The following is a 21,725-nucleotide window of genomic DNA, read 5'->3' as shown; positions in this document are numbered from 1 at the left end:
AAGTTGACTTATTTATGAGGTGCTGGTTGAAAAGTATCCATAAAGATCAGCACATCTGACTGGTCAACAATAAACAAATAAAAATTCTCTGGGAACAAACACATCAGTAGTTACTAAAAGAAATCTAATTTTGGAAAAGTACAGTTTTGTACCTACCATAAATGTAGATGTTCGAGGATCCACATTGCTGCAGTCCTTACTATTGGGTAGTCCGCTGTCCAGTCGGCCCGAATACCAGAGTATAAGGCTGACGTCGGTCAGGGCGCATTAGACTGACGTCAGTACGTCAGGGTACTAATGCGCATGACCGACGTCATATCCTCAGTCTTTTCTTGCCCCAGATGTCAGAAGACCCTAAAAAAGACAAGGCCCAAAATACCTGCACCAAACATATATACAATATATACAAAAAGATATATACAAAAATATCAGCATATAACCTCACCTACACAACCACCCCTAAACACAGAGAGGAAGCAGGGAGGGTTGACTGCAGCAATGTGGATCCTCGAACATCTACATTTATGGTAGGTACAAAACTGTACTATGTTCTTCGTTCCACATTGCTGCAGTCCTTACTATTGGGTAGAATCCCAAAGCAGAGGTAAGGGAGGCTGGCAAATCATAAAGAAGTAGGAGCTGACAACATGCCTTGCAACACAGCCGTGGCAAAACCAGCCCTAGACTTAGAGTAGATAGGAAGGTGATAATGCTTAGAGAAAGTATGCACTGAACTCCAAGTAGCTGCCTCCAAGATATCCTTAGTTGCCACCCCCCTTAGAAATGCTGTTGAAGTGGCAGTAGCCCTAGTGGAATGAGGCCTAATCCCAGCTGGAATCTCCTTGCCATGATGGGAATAACAAAATGCAATGCAAAACCCAATCCACCTAGAAATAGTTTGTTTTGACACAGGCTTACCCTGCGAACTCAAAGCAAAAGAAACAAACAACTGCTGAGACTGCCTAAAATCCTTAGTCCTGCTTAAATAATAACGCAATTGCCTGTGTACATCTAAAGTGTGCAAAATCTTTTCCGCTTTATTTTGGGGGTCTGCATAAAAAGTAGGCAAATGAATAGTTTGGTTTAAAGCCACACTAGAAACCACCTTAGGCATAAAGGAAGGATTAGTACGTAATGATACCCTATCCTTATGGAAAATCAAAAAGGGCTCTACTGCCATAAGGGCCTGCAACTCAGACACCCTTCTTGCAGAAGTAATAGCCAACAGAAAAGCAGTCTTCCATGACAAGTATTTCAATTCAGCAGTAGCCGCAGGCTCAAAAGGTTGTAGAGTAAGTTTTTCCAACACAAAATTGAGATCCCAAGCAGGAGTAGGAGCTCTACGGGGGGGGGTCTTATATTCTTTGCCCCTCTAAGAAACTGCTTGAACAAAGGATGCGAAAACAATGGTGGGTCACAATCATAGTGAGCTGAAATTGCTGCAGCATGAATCTTAATAGAAGAGAAGGACAAACCTTTGTCCAATAACTCAGTAAGATATTGAAGAGCCACACTCAAATTAGGCTCAGAAATCTCCAAATTCTTTGCTGTACTCCAAAATAAAAATCTCTTCCATTTTTCTGCACACTTTCCTTGTACTAGGTCTTCTAGCTTCCATAATCACATTTAAAACTTGTTGAGGAAGTTGAGACCTGCTGTGTTTCAACACAGAATATGCCAGGCTGCTAGATGAAGAGAGTGAAGCTTGACATTGAGCAGATGACCGTCCTTCTGAGATAACAGATGAGGAATCAAAGGTAAAGGCCATGGAGGCTTCTTTACCAGACTCCTTAGTAGTGGGTACCAGTGTTGCCGAGGCCAATCTGGAGCTATCAAAATCATCCTTGGCTTGTCTTGTCTGACTTTTAATAGCACCTTTGGAAGAAGAGGCAGAGGTGGAAAGGCATACACATGAAGGTTTTTCCAACTGAAAGACAGAGCATCCACTTTCCAAGCTGTGTGATGAAACCCCTTTGTGCAAAACTTTGGCAGCTGGTGGTTTAGTGGAGAAAAAACCAAAATGTTCCCCAACGGGGTACTTAGCCAACTCTGATTCGGTCTGAAACTCCGGCTTCGGAAATATTTCAGAACGCCAACCTGCACTCGCAAAACTGCTTCTGCATCGGACCATGCGGCAAAAAAGACTGAGGATATGACGTCGGTCATGCGCATTAGTACCCTGACGTACTGACGTCAGTCTAATGCGCCCTGACCGACATCAGCCTTATACTCTGGTATTCGGGCCGACTGGACAGCGGACTACCCAATAGTAAGGACTGCAGCAATGTGGAACGAAGAACATCTGCATTGTCTGGATAAACCTGACCCTTACTCGCATAAGGATTAAAAGCCAAACTCGGATTAAGTAAAAACATGAATGAAACTTATCAGCATGGTAAATGGATTTCTAAAGATGAACAGATAATTTAGTTACAGGAAAGCTACAAAATGCATTCATTGCATATGGAGGTGAATAATTATGCTTAAAAATGAGCAACTTCATGCTTTCAAACTGAGTATCCCTCCCTTCTCACTAGTTAACTGGACTTAAAACAGGTGAGGGAAGATTTTAAGAGCATGTTATGTGTTAAAATGAGACATAAAAATTAGGCCTTATTTAAAAAAAATCTTGACAACATTCTGGTAGTCAAATTAAAACAAGAGCAGCTTTGATTTGACTAGAAACACTACTTAAATCATTTTATTATTTTGATCAATCGGCCTGTTACCAAGATAATTTTTCTCAGGGCAAAAGTTAAAAACATTTCCTTCAATCAAAAACTTTTGCTGACAACCTGATCCTGCATCTACAGATTTCTCAAGTGCAGGAAACAACTGGCAAACCCTGTTGATCAATTTTGTGTCGCCAGTTTTGTCTCACCACTTTACTTACCTGTGCCACAGTTGCACAGTCTTATTTATGCATCAAAAATGCACAAAGGACCTACACAACTCAAAACATTACAAGCCAGCGTTATACAGAAATGCACAATTTTGTAAAATTAAATTCTCCAAATAGCCCCTAACTTTGTTCCAAGCACACAGTCAAGCAAACAATTGGAAATGATGTACTACATCTCCTAAGCAAAATCAAATTTAATAATTTAAGCAGCTTGGTAGATAACACACAGTTCACTTACAAATGTTATCTGGAAATAGTAAAAGGAAAAGTACAGTTGTGTGCACTTACCATAAATGTAGATGTTAGAGTGTATTCAATGTTGCAGTCCTTACAAAATGGGTTATCCAGCTCCCAGTAGCCCATAGTCGGCCAGAATACCAAAGTCCTTGGTATATGACGTTAGCTGCCTTTGGTTTAGGCCTGACGTCAGGTACAAACGAAGGCAGCCAACGTCATTTTCTCAGTTTTTCTTGCCTTAACTGTCAAGAGCCCCTCCAAAAAAAAATTAGACCAGGAAAAGAAAAATCCAGTCTGCGCCCTAGGAAAAAAAAGGGGAATGGAAGGGGGGAGAAACCAGGACTGCAACAGTGAATACACTCGAACATCTACATTTATGTTGTACTATGTTCATCATGTTTGATTGTTGCAGTCCTTACAAAATGGGTAGATTCCCAAAGACCAGGAAAAAAAACAAAAGGGAGCAGGAACACCCACTGTTTAAGGGTTGGTAAGGATGCCCTGCAACACTGCAGTGGCAAAACCAGCCCTGGACTTAGAAAACAAGGGTACACTGTAATGTTTAGTGAAAGTGTGGACAGAAGTCCAGGTAGCTGCTTCCAGGATGTCCCTACTAGGTACACCTCTTAGAAAAGCTGCTGACGTAGACGCTGCCCTAGCAGAATGGGTCCTATTACTCTGAGGAGGAACCTTGCCATGCTGTAAATAACAAAAGTGAATACAATCAGCAATCTACTTAGAAATGGTCTGCTTTGAAATAGCTTTGCCCTGAGCTCCAGCAGCAAAACTGACCAACAACTGATCTGACTTTCAAAAAGGTTTAGCCCTGTCCAGGTAAAATCTAAGCTGTCTGCACATCCAGGGAATGCAGTAACCTTTCCCCTTTATTCTGAGGATTAGGAAAGAAGGTAGGCAGGTGGATAGACTGGTTAAGTGTCAGGCTAGAAAACACCTTAGGCATAAAGGAGGGATTAGTTTGAAGAGAAACCCGATCCACATGGAAAATGATAATAGGCTTTACTGCCATTAAGGCCTGCCGCTCAGAAACTCTTCTAGCTGACGTAATAGCAAAGAGAAAGGCAGTTTTCTGGGAGAGAAACTTCAGTTCTGCTGAGGCAGCTGGTTCAAAAGGAGGCAGAGTAAGTTTCTCAAGTACAAAATTAAGATCCCAAGCAGGCGTAGGTGCCCTTCTGGGAGGCTTTAAATTGCTAGCTCCCCTGAGGAACAGTTTCATCAAGGGATGAGAGAAAAGGGGATGCTCAAAGGAACAATGAGTAGAAATAGCTGAAGCATGAACCTTGATAGAAGAAAAATAAAGTCCACAATTAAGCAAACCGGCCAGATAGTCAAGAATAAGAGGAAGAGTAGGTTGAGAAGGGTCTTCCCCCTCTAGTCTGCATCCAAATATCCAAATGGAGAATCTTTTCCACTTATCTGCATTTGATTTCCTAGTGCTAGGCCTCCTGGCCTCACGAAGGACCTCAACCACCTGTTGGGAAAGGTTTAAATTATGAGCCAAATGCAGAGTCTGAAGATGAGGATGCAGAATCCCCCCCCTCCCCGAACCAAGAGATCTGGTATCAGGGGAAGATGCCAAGGGTGAGACTGGGAGAGACTGCGAAGTATTGGATACCAATGTTGTCTGGGCCAGTCTGGAGCTATGATGATGGCCTTTGGTTTTTCGTCCCTTATCTTTAACAGCACTCTGGGAAGAAGAGGCAGAGGAGGGAAAGCATAGATCGAGAGCTGTGTCCAGGGGAAGGACAAAGCATCCACTTTCCAAACTTTGTTGTGATGATCGCTGGTGCAAAAGGTTGGAAGAAGGTAGTTGGTTGGAGATGAGAAGAGATCCACCTGGGGAGTGCCCCAACACTGAATGATGTGATAGAAGATGGTCTTGTTTAGTTGCCACTCATGAGGATCCAGGACCTACCTGCTAAAACAGTCTGCCAAGGTATTGTGCCTTCCTGGAAAAAAATGAGCTATCAGATGAATGCCCATGGAAGCTGCTATGGACCATAGTATCATGCTTTGTCTGCACAGGGGGTAAGAGTGAGTCCCTCCCTGCTTGTTGATGTACCACATGACTGTGGTGTTGTCTGTCTTGACCAGAAGAGTACCAGGAGAGAGAAGATGCATGAAAGCCATCAAGGCCTGCTGGACTGCCATCAATTCCTTCAGATTTATGTGTAAATGAACCTGTTGAGAGTTCCAAGTCCCTTGAATGCATCTGCTCTCTAGATGTGCTCCCAAAGCGTAGTCCGAGGCATCTGTGGTGAGAGTCTGGCTGGCAGGAGGTGGACAGACAGGCAGGCCCTTGTTCTGTGCACTGGCCATCACCCACCAAAGGAACTCCGTCTGCAGGCAGGGAATCAGAAGAAGTATCAAGTCTAAATCCTGAGTGTGTTAACACCAAAAGTTTTTGAGGTACCATTGTATTTTCCTCATATGCAGTCTGCCATATGGAATCATCAGAATACATGAAGCCATGAATTCCAGGGCTTGCAGGAATTGCTTTGTAGAGAGCTGGGTCATGCTTGCCAAATTTTTGGAGTAATTCAAAAGATCCACTTCTTTCTCTTGATGGAGGAAAACCATCTGGGCTGCTGTGTTCAGGCTCACTCCCAGGAATAGTGTCTCCCTGGTGGGTACCAACTTTGACTTCTTTTTGTTGATGGTGTAGCCCAAAGAGGTGAGAAGGTTCTTTACAAAGTCCAAATCCTTTAGAAGCTGCTCTGGAGAGTTTGCCTGAATAAGATAATTATCCAAGTATGAGTAAATATGAATGTTTCTTTGCCTGCAAAAAGCAATGACTGGAGTCAGGCATTTTGTAAAAACTCTGGGAGCAGCAGATAAGTCAAAGGACAGTGTAGAGAATTTGTGCAAAGAAGCTTCTTTAAGATCCAAAGTTACCAGCCAGGAATCCTTGGCCAGCACTGGCAGCAACTGCTGAAGAGTGAGCATTTTGAATTTGGGAATCACCAGAAAAGTGTTTAGAATGGACAAATCCAGAATAGGGCACCAGGTGCTTCCTTTTTTGGGAACCAGGAAAAGTCTTGATTAGAAACCCTGGCCTATCTGTAGTGCAGGAACTGGTTCTATTACTCCCAGGTTTAGCAAAGAAACTTGTTTTTCTGCTTCTGTCCTTTGATTTGGGGGGATATCTGGGTATCCTTGGTGGACAGGGAAGGTGTGAAAGGAGAACTTGTAGCCTTGGGTTACTACTTTAAGCACGCATTTGTCGTCTGTGATGGTGAACCAGACCATCTGCAAAAATGGCTAACCTTCCCCCAAAAGAAACCCTGGGCCCGCAGAGGCAGGCAGGGGAAGGCCGGAGTCATTAGGAATGCTTGCTTTGGGAAGTTTGCTTAGAACTCCCCAATTTTGAAGAGGAAGCCTGCCAATGCTTAGCCTTTTGAGGGGTGGAAGTCTGTCCCCTAGAAGACTTGTAACCCCTAGGCCTAGTGCGGCCCTGTTTACTAGGGTCAGGAATAGTCCAATTCTAAGTAGGGTAATGTCTACTAAAACAAGGAGGCTGAACTTGCAGAAAGTCCTTAACAGTTTGCATAGATTTGGCCTTATCCTCCAACTTTTTCAACACCTCTTCTGCTTTGCTACCAAAAAGATTGTCCTTGTGCAAAGGCACATCCAGTAATTTAGATTTGACAGGTTCAGAAAGGGGCTGTTCCCTGAGCCAAGCATGTCTTCTAATAACAGAACCAGTGGCAGCTGCCCTGTAAGAAGCCTCCAAGGTGTTGAAACCACAATGTAGAGAATGTTTAGTGACAACAGTGACAGAATTCAATAAATCTTGCATGTCCTTAATCTCCAACAGGGAAGGAACACCAGCAATTTTAGCCTTAATAGCCTCCAAAGTATGCTGCTGATACTTAAGCATATGAAAAAGACAATTAAGAGACCTAATAGCCAGGGTGGAATAAGTATAAACCTTTTTACCCCTTCTATCCAAGGCCCTAGATTCCCTGTCAGAAGGAACAGGATTTTTAGCAACTGTGGCTTTAACACCCTTAGGGCCCTGATAAATAATCTCTGGATCAGCAGTAGGATTCTTGAAAAGGAACTGATGAGAATCAGGAACTCTATAATACCTGTCAGGCTTTCTGGGAGCAGGAGGAACAGAATTAGGAGTCAAAGAATTCTCCATGAAAACATCATCAATAACTTCCAAAACCGGAGGGATAGTGAAAGGCTTATGGTGTGGTAAATCCAAGAATTCCCTAATCCTTTTCTTAGACTGAGGGTAGTCCTGACTTTCCCATTTGAAATGCTCCCTAAGAGTATTCAGAGCATCTCCAAAAGAAAAATCTTCTGGAGGGGAGGCAGAAGGGATGGAGTCTTCTGCATCAGAATCCTCAAAACCAGAAAAAAGTTGAGAGTTTCCCTCTTCATCAGCAGAGTGGCTGGAAACCTCAGAGTTTGTGGCAGACAAAACTTCTGGGGACAATTCCCTAGCCCTCTTAAAAGGAGGTGGCTGACAGCCCCTGATAAGGGTCAAGAGATCACTAGCCATTTTAATCATCTGAAACTGAGGCATTTGAGGGGAGGCCGGCGCCTGCTTTGGAGTAGATTTTAGGCTGGAAGGCCTGCTAGAAAGCTGGAGGGACTCAGGAGCCCTAGCTACCGCAGAAGTCTGAATCAAGGTTGTTGGTCTGGATCTGGTCTCTGGGCTGAGAAAAGAGGCCTCAGAAGCCGGCGCCTGCTTAGCGGCTCCGGATCCATTAGAGGCGGCGACTGGCAGAAGGTCAGAAGACTAAGTGGAAGCCTGCAGTATGAAGGACTCAGAAAAGGTCTCCGCAGATGCCTGCTGCTGAACATCCGCAGACTGCAGGGGCAAAGAAAGCACCACTGGGCAGACAATCAACTTAACAGGGACATCGTCAGCTAATTTAACCCTAAGCCTGTCGTGGTCCTTATCTTTGTGCTTCTTAGGAACATCTGAAGTCGGGAGACCAGAAGACGCCATACCGACGAACTTAGGCCAAACTCTGAAATGCATGAACAAGATCCTAGCTCTACGGCATATGATGTGTGGGTTGAAAGAAGCACAGAGAACACAATTAGGGACATCGTGCTGAAGGCCCAAACAAGTAATACAATAGGAGTGAAAATTCACGGTGCGGAATCTGTTTTCCACAGGCAAGACAGTTATTAACTTTCTCTGGCATTCATTAAAGCAAGAAAAGAGGGTCTCCAACAGGGTACTTATCTGAGGATGTCTTCAACTAAGCAGTCGGAATACAAAAAGAAGGTACTTGGCTGACCCGCACTCGTGCAAAATGCTTCTGCTTCAGGCTCTACGGCAAGAAAGACTGAGGAAATGGCGTCGGTTGCCTTCCTTTGTACCTGACGTCAGGCCTAAACCGAAGGCAGCCGACGTCACATACCAAGGACTTCAGCATTCTGGCCGACTGTGGGCTACCGGCAGACGGATAACCCATTTTATAAGGACTGCAGCAGTAAAACACGATGAACATCTGCCTGCTTTTAAACAAAAGCTGAAAAAATTATTTTTCAGGATTGTACAGCATAAAACAGGATCTGACAGCTAGGTCATTCACAGTTACAGTACATTAAGGGGCCATAGGAGAAGTCAAGGATCTGTCACTGGATCCGTACTTTTCCTTTTTATATAAAGAAACCATTAAGAACTCCCAAAATACAGTCTGGTCAAAATAAGTACAGAAACAGTGACTCTGACTTTTAAGCATAGTGTCCTGTAAAATCAAGACAGCTACTTCCTTCGAACAGCTTCAAATACCCACTAAAACAGGTAGTTATGTACTCACCATAACGATCGATGTATGTGGTCCATCTTGCCTCACATTCTTTACTCACGGGTTTGGAGCCGAGAATCGGCTCCGACTCTGCCAACTTATTTTCTAGCACAAAGTCTCTAATTGGCTGGGCTAACCCGGTATCCCAAGATGCACCTCGCCCTAGCCCCAGATCTAGTTTGCAGCCATCCCAATCATACCCCACACACACAACTGCCACTGGAGGGAGCTCCAGCCTGAAAGGAAAGAAAAAACTGACAATGAAGGGTTCTCAGAACCAATTTTCCTCCAAATCCTATAGGAAGGAGGCAGGTGGGAGGGTACGTAAGAATGTGAGGCGAGATGGACCACATACATCGATCGTTATGGTGAGTACATAACTACCTGATGTTATGTGGTCCTATCTCGCCTACATTCTTTACTCACGGGACAGCGTCCCCAGCACCTCTATTCTGGGCGGCTTATAGGAAAATACTCCTAAGAACCATGGAACCAAAGGAAGCCTGGCCCCTAGAAGCCACGTCCAACTTGTAATGAGTAATAAAGGTGTGTGGAGAAGCCCAAGTGGCCGCAGCACAAATATCATCCAATGAAAGCCTAGCATGGTATGCTATTGATGTAGACAATGCCCTGGTAGAATGAGCTTTAACGGGAAAAGGTAAATTTCTGCCTGCTGACGAATAGATAAAGGAAATACAATCTTTGATCCATTTAGAAATTGTGGTCTTAGAAATAGGACAACCTGTTCTGTTTTCTGAGAAGGACACAAACAGCTGATCAAACTTCCTAATATGCTTAGTCCTGTGTAAGTAGAATCTTAGTTGTTTGTGCACATCTAACTGGAGAAATCTAAACTCTGCTTTACTGGAAAAGTTCGGAAAGAACACTGGTAACTCCATAGACTGATGCAGATTAACGGTGGATGACACCTTTGGAAGGAAGGACGGGTTAAGTCTCAGGGAAACTCTGTCCTTATGGAAGGTCAAATACGGAGGCTTAATGGACAAGGCTTGAATCTCTGATACTCTTCTGGCCAATGTAATGGCTATCAGGAAAGCCGTCTTTCAAGATAGAAATTTTAATTCACAGGTGGCAGCCGGTTCAAAGGGTGGTGAAGTGATGGCTTGTAACAGAAAGTTTAGATCCCATGGCATGACAGGTTCTGAAACCGGAGGGCGAAGTAACCAGGCGCCTTTCAAGAAGGCCTTACAAAGTTTATGGCCCATAAGAGAAGGCTTGTAAGATGTATGAAAGTTGGAAATTGCAGCCAGCTGCACCTTAATGGTAGCAGGCACGGAGCCCTGTCAGAAAAGCATGGCTAAAAAGTCTAAGACTGACGGAATTGGGGCTGTGAAGGGGTCCAAACCTTGGGCCTGAGCCCAAATGGAGAATCTCTTCCACTTGCTGGAATAAATCCTTCTGGTGGAAGACTTATGAGACGAAGACAAGATGTGTACCACCTCAGGTGAAAAGGAGTGTCATCTAACTAGTGATGGAAGTGGAGCAGCCAGGCTGTCAACCTGAGGGTTCGCAGGGAGGGGTGGAGCTGTCCTGACATATGAATCAGTAGGTCTGGCACTTGGTCCAGAGTCCAAGTGCCGTCCACTGCGTACTGCTGAAGAAAGGGGACCAATACTTGTCGAGGCCAGTGTGGAGCAATTAGAATCATCCTGCTTCCCAAGGATATGGCTTTCTGAATCACTCTTGGTAACAGAGGAAACGGAGGGAAAGCATAGATCAGACCGGGGGGCTAATCATGGACTAGAGTGTCCCTGGGTGACTCCCCCTGTGGGGGGACCAGTGTAAAGTACTTGCTGCATTTGGCATTGAGAGGGCTGGCGAAGAGATCGCAGCAAGGCTGACCCCACATGCTGAAAATTTGAACCGCCACTCGGTTGTTCAGGGACCACTCGTAAAGCATCAGAATAGCTCTGCTCAGCCTGTCCGCTATCACGTTGGTCTTTCCCGGAATGTGCGTTGCCACTAAAAACCATTGGGAAGACACTGCCCAATGCCACACTCGCATGGCCTCTCTGCAGAGGGGATAAGACTTGGTTCCCCCCTGCTTGTTCAGATACCAGACCACGGACATGTTGCCCGAGTGAATTGCAATCGTTCCCCGAGGAAGAGAGTTTTAGAGTGCCCGCAATGCTAGTAACACGGCTCTCATCTCTAGAACATTGATGTGCAGGTGTACCTAGTGATCTTGCCACGTGCCGTGTACCGTCCTGCCAAGATAATGCCCCCCACCCCATCAAGCTCCTCCCTTTGTCCAGATTGGTGGAGCATAGCCACCAGCGGAGGTCCTGTTTGCACCGTTCCGTGAGAAGTATCAAGTGGAAAAGAGGAAGTTTCTGAAAGGACCATTGGGTCGAAAGGAGCCACTGTAGGACCTGCATGTGTAACCTGGCTAGAGGCACCAGCATGATGGTGGCAGCCATGGATCCCAGGAGCTGGAGAACTAACCTGGCCTGAACTCTCTTGAGGGGCAACAATGCGTGAATCTGACACTGCAGCACTCATTCTCTCTTGTGGCAGAAAGGCTCGCATTTGAATAGAGTCTAGCTCAGCGCCTATAAAAACAACATGCTGTGAGGGCAATTCAAGGTAATTCCTAGTTGGTGACAAAGTGTAATGGTAGCCTCCCTGGCTTGAATAAGGAGATGCCTGGTGGGGGCAGTGAAAAGCCAGTCATCCAGATATGGAAACACCTGGAGTCCCCGACATCTCAGGTGCGCCGTCACCACTGCTAGACACTTGGTAAACACCCTGGGGGCTGTGGTGAGACCAAAGGGCAGGGCACGAAACTGGACGTGACTGGCTCCCAGCCGGAAGCATAAATGAGTCCTGGATGCCTTGTCCATCTTGATGTGGTAGTAGGCAACCTTGAGATTGATGGAGCACATCCATACTCCTTTTTCCAGCAAGGGAAAAATGGACTGAAGAGTGACCATTCGGAACTTGGACTTTAGAACGTAGTGATTCAATCGGCTGAGATCCAGAATGGGCCTCAGTTCCCCTGTTCTTTTCGGCACCAAAAAGAGTCTTGAGTAAGTTCCTGATCTGATATGGTCTGAGGGGACTGGTTGGATGACTCCTTTTTCTAGCAGCTTTGAAACTTCTAGTGCTGCTTGATCCCGCTAATTGGGTGGAATTTCCGGGATTCTTTTGACTGGTGGGGGTGTTGATAAAAAGGGGATGGTGTAACCTCCGTTAACTATTCAAAGCACCCAACGATCCTGGGTGATGCTTTCCCAAGCTTCTGGATGCAACGAAATTCGGCCCCCGACTGGCTCCAGAACAGCACAGTCAGGCAACACCTCAGGAATGCTGAAAGGAAGACCCACAAAAGGAACTGTGGTCTCCCGAGTTGCGGGGGCCTCCCCTGCCTCTAGGAAGGCATCTTCCAGAATAATTTCCCCCTCCTCTGCCTCTGGAGGGGGACTCACTTTAACAGGCACGGAAAGACCTCTGTGACGTCTTGAACCACATTTTCCCTCCTCTCTGAGCCTTGGGGTAAGGCCTAGAAGGAAGAGAGAAACGGGCCCCTACAGCAGATAGGGTCTTCCCCTCCTGTTCGCATCTGGTGAGGGTGTCTTTCACTTTGGTCCCAAAGAGTGTGGACCCATCAAAGGGGGCATCAGTGAAGGAAGACTTAAAGGCCTCCGTGAAATGACACAGGCGCATCCAGGCTTGCCTTCTGAGAGCTACACCTGAGCTAGCTGCCCTACTCACCCCTTCAGCTGCATAGGATATGAGCCTCATGGACGAGTTGACAATGGAACCAAGGGTAGACAACTGGGCGTTAACAAGTCTGTGCTACCACCTCAGGCATGTTACCTGTCAGAGTGTCTCCTAGCTCCTTAAGGAGATCTCTCTGGAGCAGAGTAAAATGACAAAGATAATTCAGTGACCGCAACGTAAAGGTTGCTGAAGACAGGGTACGCTTCCCATACCAGTCCATACACTCCTGGACTCCTTGTTAGGAGGATGGATGGAAGAATAAGCCTCTGCAACTTCCTGCTGAGTGGCTGCCACCACCACCATGGCATCTATGGAAACCCCTTTGGTCAGGAACTCTTTCCCCGGGGGAGCAGAAAGAAACTTATTTGGACGTCTGGGCACCGTTCCATGGAATCAGAGGTCTCCCACACCCTTCGACAAATCAAATCCAGGAGTTCATCGAAGGGTGGAGACACCCAGGAGGCGGACGGTTGAGCTCCGAAGGCCTTGAGGAATACAGACTCCTCCTCAGAGGGGGTCTTGGAAGGCCAGTCCCCTCTCTGCCTCAAAATCTCCAGGATGTCAGAGAAAGAGACATCATCGGAGGACGACTTAGGGGACCCCTCAGACTCCTCGAGGTCGGTATCAGAGGTGAGGGACTCGTCCTGGGAGTCTATGTGCTTCCTCTTGCACAACTTCTTTCTAGGGGGCTCCTCAGGCACCGACCCTGAGGGGCCCTCAGAAAGCTGGGGACCGCTCATGGCGGTATCCTCAGACCTTCGGGCTCTGCCATCCACAGACAGGGGTGTGTCAGAGGCTCTAGCCGGGGTGTAGGGGGAAGGAGTGACCGATCCGGGTGATGTAACGGCTGATCTGGCCAGTGCGCTCCTCATGGCCTCGAAGGCAGGTCCCCCCGAATCCGAGGATCGACCCGTCTCTGAGGCCACAACCAGAGTCGAGATTCCCCGAGCCGAAGCACCGAGAGGGAGACTCGGAACCGACAGGAGTCCCGAGGTATCCCCCTCGGGTCCGACTGAGGAAACCCAAGTACCGAAACCAGAGGACGGAACCGACATGGTTGGAGCCGACGTCGGCTCCGATAAACTCACAAGGGGCATCAGAGCCAACACGGGAACATCACTCAGCGCGGAGCACTCCGGCAACACAGGGGTGCTCGGAGGAGGAATCATCGGTACAAGAATAGGGACTGGCTCTGATGCCGACTGGGCCGGAGCCGAGAACAATTTTGCTAACACCGGCGACTGCAGGAGCCTCTGGACCACCCTATCCACATCCAAATCAGACAGCCTAGAGGATTTGGGGAAAATAGAGGGAGACTGGGATCTCCTACCCGGAGACTCAGGCCTAACACTGGGTAACCGGCCCCGAATAGGTTCCAATAATATCGGGGCCGAGGTCGACTCCAGTACAACGGATACCTCCTGCGGCCCCGAGGACAATGGAGCCGAGGACGCAGTATCCACTTTTGAAACTTTCTCCCGGGGCTCCGAAGAGAAAGATGGAGCTGGAGATCTTTTCTTGGCCTTGGAAGTGTTAGACTTAGTAGTAGAAGAAGAGTCTAAGGATTCCTCAAAAGAAGGTTTAACCAGGCCCTTCAAAATCAACTTATTTTTTTCTTTCCTGCAGTACCCTCGGGCTAAAAGCATGGCAAAAACTGCAGGACTCTTGCAGGTGAATAGCACCAAGACAATAAACACAGATAGAATGCCCATCTGTGATGGACATCTTGTAGCCACATTTAGAGCACTTCTTAAACCCAGAGGGTTTATGCTCTTTCTGCTCTTTAGACATAATAGTACACAGCACCCACTCAACTGACAACGACAGACATAGACATGAGAGGAAGGCGGGAAAACCAACCAAAGAACAACCAAAGAAACTCTAAACGTTTCTTTGGTGCAGCAAGGAATCTAACTACCGACCAACAAAAACACAATTTTACAGAAAAAACACACTGGAGAGGACTAGGTCCTCTAATTTAAACGGGCCTAGCCCGCCAAAAGAGGGATACCAAAAAAATAACCACAACTCGCTCACACAGTACACTCACAATGAAAACTAGCTATTAAAATAGCTTTTTACTAGAAAGTGACTGCTAAATACTTATGAAAAGTATAGAAAGGGTACTTAGCCACAGCCAAGAGAGACCACATCCTAACTCCACAAGAGGTAAACGAGATCTGGGGCTAGGGCGAGGTGCATCTTGGGATACCGGTTAGCCCAGCCAATTAGAGACTTTGTGCTAGAAAATAAGTTGGCCGAGTCGGAGCCGATTCTTGGCTCCGAACCCGTGAGTAAAGAATGTAGGCGAGATAGGACCACATAACATCTATTGAAGAAAATTACTTTCCTTAAAAAAGATTGTTGGATAGTTGCCCTGGAAAGGATCAACACTCACTTTTGTCCAGTGGCTTAGGAACTGGCATGGATTCTTATGAGTCAAACTGCTAAGCCTTCTGTTTATTCTACTAATTTTGCTGTATAATGGCTGGAAAATAGGCATTCTGCATTATACATAATTTAATTAAATAACCGAGATATCAAGGAAAGGTATGATTCAGAAATGAACTTTTAAAAGTTTTGAACATTGTTAATTTTAAAGCCTTATATTCCTAGTTTGATCTTTGTTATAACAGCACCCAAATAAACCATCACATTTCCTTTTAACAGCACCACTATGGTCTGGATAAAGCATGGCTGGAGAAACTAACATTTCTGTTCTGGATACAATCACTGGATAATACCCAAGTATTTTTTGCATGAATACATACCACCAGGGCTCTGATGCGAATTGCATCATTTTCATTTTTCTTGTACAGGTCCTTTAACAGTGCAACCCCATTAGCTGTAATAAAAGATGCCCGTTTAGCTTTGCCAGCTGCATGTATCAAAGCTTCAACTGCAACCACCTTATCAATCTCACGTTCTGAGGCGCAGAGGGCAATAATGCTCTCCATTATACCACTCAGTTCCAGGGTCCGGTTTCCAACATCCCAAGGGCCTTGAAGCAATGAAGATACAGTCTGGATAGCACGGAGTTTGCCATCCATACCAGGGGACTCAAACCAACTCCTGTAAGGAAGGAAAAAAATAAAGATGTGATTATAATTTAACAGTGTTATCACATGTGACACAGGAATGCTAAATTTCATCCTCTTCTCAAGTATTTTATTGTTTTACATACAAAATACCATTACAAAACAATCAGAGCAGACTGCAATATACATGGCATAGATGGGTTCAATTTATGTAATTGATGGAGAAATTCAAGAAGCTGACTCAACAAATGTAATTTTCTGAACTTTTTTGTCATCAAATGGTGGTAACTGGGGATACCGTTCCTATTACAGATGGAAGGTCCACTTGCTCTCCCCAAGACTGTAAGCTGTACTACACTGAGGACACAGCAAAACTAGAAGCTTGTTCACCTGCAAAAGAAAGTAGAGTTGTGTAAAACTTTACCATAATGGTAGATGTCCTTCTCTTCATTGTTGCAGTATTCTTTACAATAGGAATCCCTTGTCAAGTGTGGCCTGACGTCCGGCCACTATACCAAAGCCTTTAGGTTGCTAAGGGTACACTGTACATCTCACGTATGCTCCCCACATACAGCATAGGACATAAAGGTGACGTCCTGATGTACCATCCTCAGAACTGAATGCCCCAGTAGGAATGCCAGTCCAAGGAGTAGCGAGGTGACAAGCTCATCCAGAACAAAAATGAAGTATGGGGAAGAGGGAGAGAGTTAATACTGAAACAGTGAAGAGAAGGACACATACCATTAAGGTAAGATTTTACACAACTGTACTACGTCTTTCCATTTCACTGTTGCAGTATTCGTTACAATAGGGAGAGTACAAAAGCTCAGGTGAAAAGGAGAAGGGCCAGCAGAGCCCTCCAGGAACCCATGAAGGATGGCCCTAGCAAAATCAGCTCTAGCCCTGGATGTCACATACAGCTTATAGTGCTTAGTAAAAGTATGCAAAGTCCATGCAGCTGCCTCAAGAATAGAGTTAGCACCTAAACCCTTGAAAAAAGCACCAGAAGAAGATGCAGCCCTAGTAGAATGAGCCTTAATAGAAGAAGGAAGGTTCTTGACATGAAAAAATACGGCTCTGGATATCCAAGAAGAAATAGCTTACTTGGAAACAGGTAATTTTACAGCTCTAGGATGAAAGGAAACAAAAAGCTGATCAAATTTGCAAAAAATTTTAGTCCTATCCAAATAAAATCTGAGTCATCTATGCACATTCAAAGTGTGCAAACCCTTCTCAGTAGCAGACTGCAGAGAAGGGAAAATAGTAGGCAAATGAGCAGATTAAGAGACAACTCATTCACCACTTTGGGCACAAAAGGATTAGTATAAAGGAACACCCTGTACTTATGGAAAACTGAAAAAGGAGGAACAGCCATAAGGGTTTGAAACCTACACCTGTCTGGCAGAAGTAAGGACCAACAGAAGAAGAGTCTTCCAAGAACAATGCTGCAAGGAAGCCTGAAAGGAGCTTGGGTCAATTTCTCCAAAACAAAATTAAGGTCCCAGGTAGGAGAGACAGACTTCCTGGGAGGTCTAATATGAAGGACGCCTATAAGAAAGTATTTAGCTTGAAATAAAGAGGATAAAGGGGGTGCTACATGCAGCTGACAAGTGGACCTTAAAAGAAGAATATCCCAACCTAGCATTGAGCAATTCACATAGATATGAAAGAACCAAAGGAACATCCACAGAAAGTGGATCCAGGTTACGAGAAAGACATCAAAAAGAAAAACTATTCCATATGGATAAATAGGATTTCCTAGCAGTGGGTTTCCTGGCCTCCTGCAGGACCCTAGGCACCTCCTCAGAAAAAGGTGTCTATATGGAATCAAAATCCTATCATCCACAGTGTCAATTGAAGGGTGGACAGATGGGGATGGATGAGAAATCCCTTGTGTTGCGTGAGTAGGTCCACCCTGTGAGGTAACCTGTGATGACTGCCCTTGGCTAAATGCAGAATAAGAGGGAACCAATGCTGTCTGGGTCAAAGGGGGTCACTGACAAGATTTTTGGGAGCATCCTGCTTTATCTTGAACAACTTTTGAGGAAGGGGGGAAGGCATAAAGAAGCATCCCCTTCCAAGAAAGAAACAGGGCATCCACCTTCCAGACTGGAGGACATGGGGGCTCTGCCACAAAAAAGTTGTCTATTCAGAGAGGAGGCAAATAGATATAATTAACGAGTACCCCACTGGTGGACAATGTCCAGAAACACATCCCTGTGAAGCATCCTTTCATTGGATTGTGATATGGACCTGCTCAGAGAGTCTGCCACAATGTTCTGACCTCTGGAAATGTAACTGCCTGAAGCGTCACTTGATACTGGATAACTAGCTCCCACACTTGATGTGCTAACCTGCAAAAGAGAAAAGATTTTTGTTGCCCCCTTGCTTGGTGACATACAACACCACTGTGGCACTGTCTGTAAGTACCTTGGGGGGCCCTGGAGTAAAAAGAGGATGAAATGCAGGAAGAGCAAACAGAAGAGCTCTCATCTCTTTGACAGTGATGTGGTCTTTCTTTTGTTGAAGCGACCACAGGCCCTGCACTGTTAGAGAGCCGAAGGAAGGCCCCCATCCCACATCTGAAGCGCATGTGAACAGCTCCTGAGAGGGAAGTGGAGGTTGAAAATGAAGCCCTGGATTGAGAGACAGCTGAATCCACCACTGAAATTCTAGCTTGAGGCATGGAAGAAGAGGGACTATGAAATCTAGAGGATGAGAATGCTGAAGCCAAACTGACATTAGCAACCACTGAAGCTTTCTCATGTGGAGTTTGGCCAGATGGAGCATAGGAATGGTGAAGGCCATAAAATCCAGAGCTCTCAGAAATTCCTGGCTGTAACTGAGGCCAGAGGAGGAAGGGGTTGAAAGAAGGCAATAAGGCCTTGGGAGGAGGCAGGGATGCCAGCACTGGAACAGTCTGTATTCTGCATTATAGAAACACATGATCCTGTAAAGGAATCAGGAAGGACTTTTGTAAATTTATAGTGAACCCCAGGCTTTGCAGGAGAGAAATGGCAAAGTGAAGATGCTGCAGTAGAATTTCTACAGAGGAGGCCTGAAAAAGGTCATCTAGGTAGTAAAAGACCTGTAATCCCCTTAGCCTGCAGAAAGCAGTCACAGGGGCGAGGCATTTGGTGACTATCCTTCGGACAATGGACAGGCCAAAGGGCAATAAAGAAAACTGAAAATGCCAGAAAGCAACAGAGAAATGTAAAACACTTCCTGAAAAAGGTGATGAATAGGGATATGAAGATAAGTATCCTTGAGGTCTAGAGAAACTAGAAAAGCCTAAGGAAGCAGCAGAGGAAATAAAGTCTGAGGGGACATCTGAAAGGAAGGTAACTTCAAAAAGTTGTTTAGGTGAGAGAGATCCAGAATGGGTCTCCAGTTGCCCACTTTCCTGGGGACCAAGAACATTCTGGAATAAAACCCCTTCCCCATTTGAGAAATTGGAACTTCCTGAATAGTTCCTCGAGTCAAGAGATCTTGAAGCACTTCTGGAAAAAAGGCAAATTATTCCTGAGGGGGCTGAGTAATGCCCATGAAAGGGGGAAGAGATTTCCAGACCATATAGTACTTTGGTGAATGATGGAAAGAACCCAGGAGTCTTCAGTAATCTTTAACTAAACAGGAAGAGACAGGGAAAGAAGAACAGAGACAGAAATGTGGCTGAGAAAATCAGGATAGTCAGACTGCACCTGGTTTGTCAGGAAAAGGATATTTCTGAGCTAAAGGAGCCTGGGTAGCCTAAGCTGTAGGAGACCTTCTACCGCCCTTCTTACCTTTGGGGGGAGGGCAAGACTGCCTATGAACAAAAGCCTGCTTACTAGGGTAATTCCCTGGAATTTAGGTGCAGGAGAAACAAAGATCTATTTTAGATCTTGTAAGGCCTTACCCTTTTCCTGTAGGGATTTAAGCAATTTTGGCAGCAGCAATACCAAACAAATACTTGTTAGCCAGAGGAGCATCCATCTTCTTCTTCTTCTTCTTTCGGCTTTTCCCGGTTAGGGGTCGCCACAGCGGATCACCTGTCCATTGACATTGAATGGCAGTGTTTTTTCAGTGGTGTCGCGTTGCCAGCGCCCCCACCTTCCACACAAGGCACACACACTCATGCACACACCTAGGGCCAATTTAGAGTGTCAACCTGCAGCAGATGTGTTTGGGAGGTGGAGGACACCCGGAACGAGGAAACCCACGCGACCAGGGGGATGCAGACTCCGCACAGAAGGCACCCCAGCCAAGGATCGAACCGGAGAACCTCTTGCTGTGAGGTGGCAATGCTAACCACTGCATCAATGTAGCTTTAATATCAGGCAAAGGTTGAAGTCGAAGCTGGGGAACATCTCCTTAGCTCAGAACCAAAAGCAGTAGCCCTAGGAAGAAGCATCTGCTGCATCATAACTGCATTTAACAGAATGACGACACACCTGAGTAGAAGTCCCTAATAAGGAGAGAGAACAGAAGTCTTCCTCTCAGAGTCAGGAAGGTCAGAAATAACTTGACAGGCCTGAGAAGGAAGAACCAAAATATATCTTGTTAACTAAGAGCCCTAAAAACAAGGGTAGCCAAGGTATACATCTTCTTACCCAACTTTTCCATAGCTCTGCTGTCTATCAGAAGGATGCAACTTTGTAAAAGGCAGTAACTTTGATGGCTTGTCAGATGCATCAGACACCACAGAAGGGTCAGTAGACGGGCACTTATAAAGGAGCTTACAATCATCAGGCACATTAAAAAAAATTATCAGATTTTTTGAGAGCTGAGAATCAGAAGCTTGACATGCAGTAGAAAAATTCCATCATTCTGGAAATGGTGTCCCCAAAAGAAATCTCCTCAAAAGGAGAATCAGGAGTAGTGGACTGCTCTTCCTCAGAACCACAGTCTAAGGGAGAAGGAATCTGGGAAGAATAGGCAAGGGATTCCTCCTCAGAGTCCTCCTCCTAAGAGGAATCTTGTTCACCTGGCCTTTTAAGAGGAGTAGAAGGCCAAGGGGGAGCTGCAACAGAAACTCCTTGAAGAGGCTTCAAAGCCATAAGGGCATTAAACAAACCATTAGTGAAATTCTGCCATTCACTTTGAAGGTCCTTAGGATCAGGTGAAACATGTTTAGTTTTCTGTTTCTTCTTTAAGGGGACACCAGCCTTGTAAAATTTAAAAGGCCTATTCCCCACACAATACTCTATAATGGTAGTCGGCACCCTAACCAAAATCTGAGGTAATAATTAGCTACTGTTCCCCTGAACACCCAAACGGATGTCTGCAAAGCCTCCAAGGGACATGGGTGAAGCCGGATCCATGCTGGCCTCCAAAGCGGTTGCAACTGAGGAATCCAACAAAGGAGCCAGGTGATCTCTCAGGTTTTCACTTGCCTCAAGAGAGACATCCAGAGGAGGTGGCAGAGCTGAAGAAACAGACCTAGCTTTCTTGGACTTCTTCGTGGATGGCTGACCCTCGAAGCAGGAAGTTCCTTCTATTATGTCTTTTGCCAAAAGCTTAAAGATGGTGGTTTTCTAAATATATACCAAAGAGGAAAGTCGACTATGCAGGGTCCTCGGGACAGTCATGGGAAACACCTAGACAAAATAAACACTGCGCATGACGGTCTTTATGGGGAATCTGTCTTCCGCACTGGCATTTACCCTTTTTGGATGACATGAGCCACACAAGCAACAAAAGAAAAAAGATAAGAGCAAAACACCAACAGGGCACTTACCTGAAGACAGCTTGGTAAACCAGCAAACTAAGTGAACGTTCAGGCCAACGATCGAAGATGGCATTCAGTCTTGCGGCAAAGAAGTTCTGAGGATGGTACGTCTGGATGACACCTTTATGTCCTACACTGTATGTGGGAAGCATATGTGTGACATATGACGGACCCTTAGCAGCCTAAAGGCTTTGGCATACTGGCCTGACGTCAGACTTCCATTGGCAGGGGATCCCTATTTGTAAGGAATACTGTAACAGTGAAATGGAAGGACATCTCTTATTTCCATACAGGACATT

At 45.6% G+C, this 21,725-nt stretch overlaps 1 protein-coding gene across 2 annotated transcripts in view; it reads right to left on the bottom strand.

Annotated features, from left to right (window-relative positions):
* Positions 1-21,725, bottom strand: part of UNC45A (unc-45 myosin chaperone A) — a 1,636,854-nt gene that overhangs the window by 827,066 nt on the left and 788,063 nt on the right. For both annotated transcript variants that reach the window (XM_044078271.1, XM_044078272.1), the window contains one exon: positions 15,450-15,750. In XM_044078271.1, coding sequence (XP_043934206.1) covers positions 15,450-15,750 — 301 coding nt within the window. The remainder of the gene's footprint in view (positions 1-15,449; positions 15,751-21,725) is intronic.

The sequence above is a fragment of the Protopterus annectens genome, chromosome 7.part0 (assembly GCF_019279795.1).
Source record: "Protopterus annectens isolate FY-2018-M chromosome 7.part0, PAN1.0, whole genome shotgun sequence".
Lineage (NCBI taxonomy): Eukaryota > Metazoa > Chordata > Ceratodontiformes > Protopteridae > Protopterus > Protopterus annectens.
This window is presented reverse-complemented; position numbering and strand designations above follow the sequence as displayed.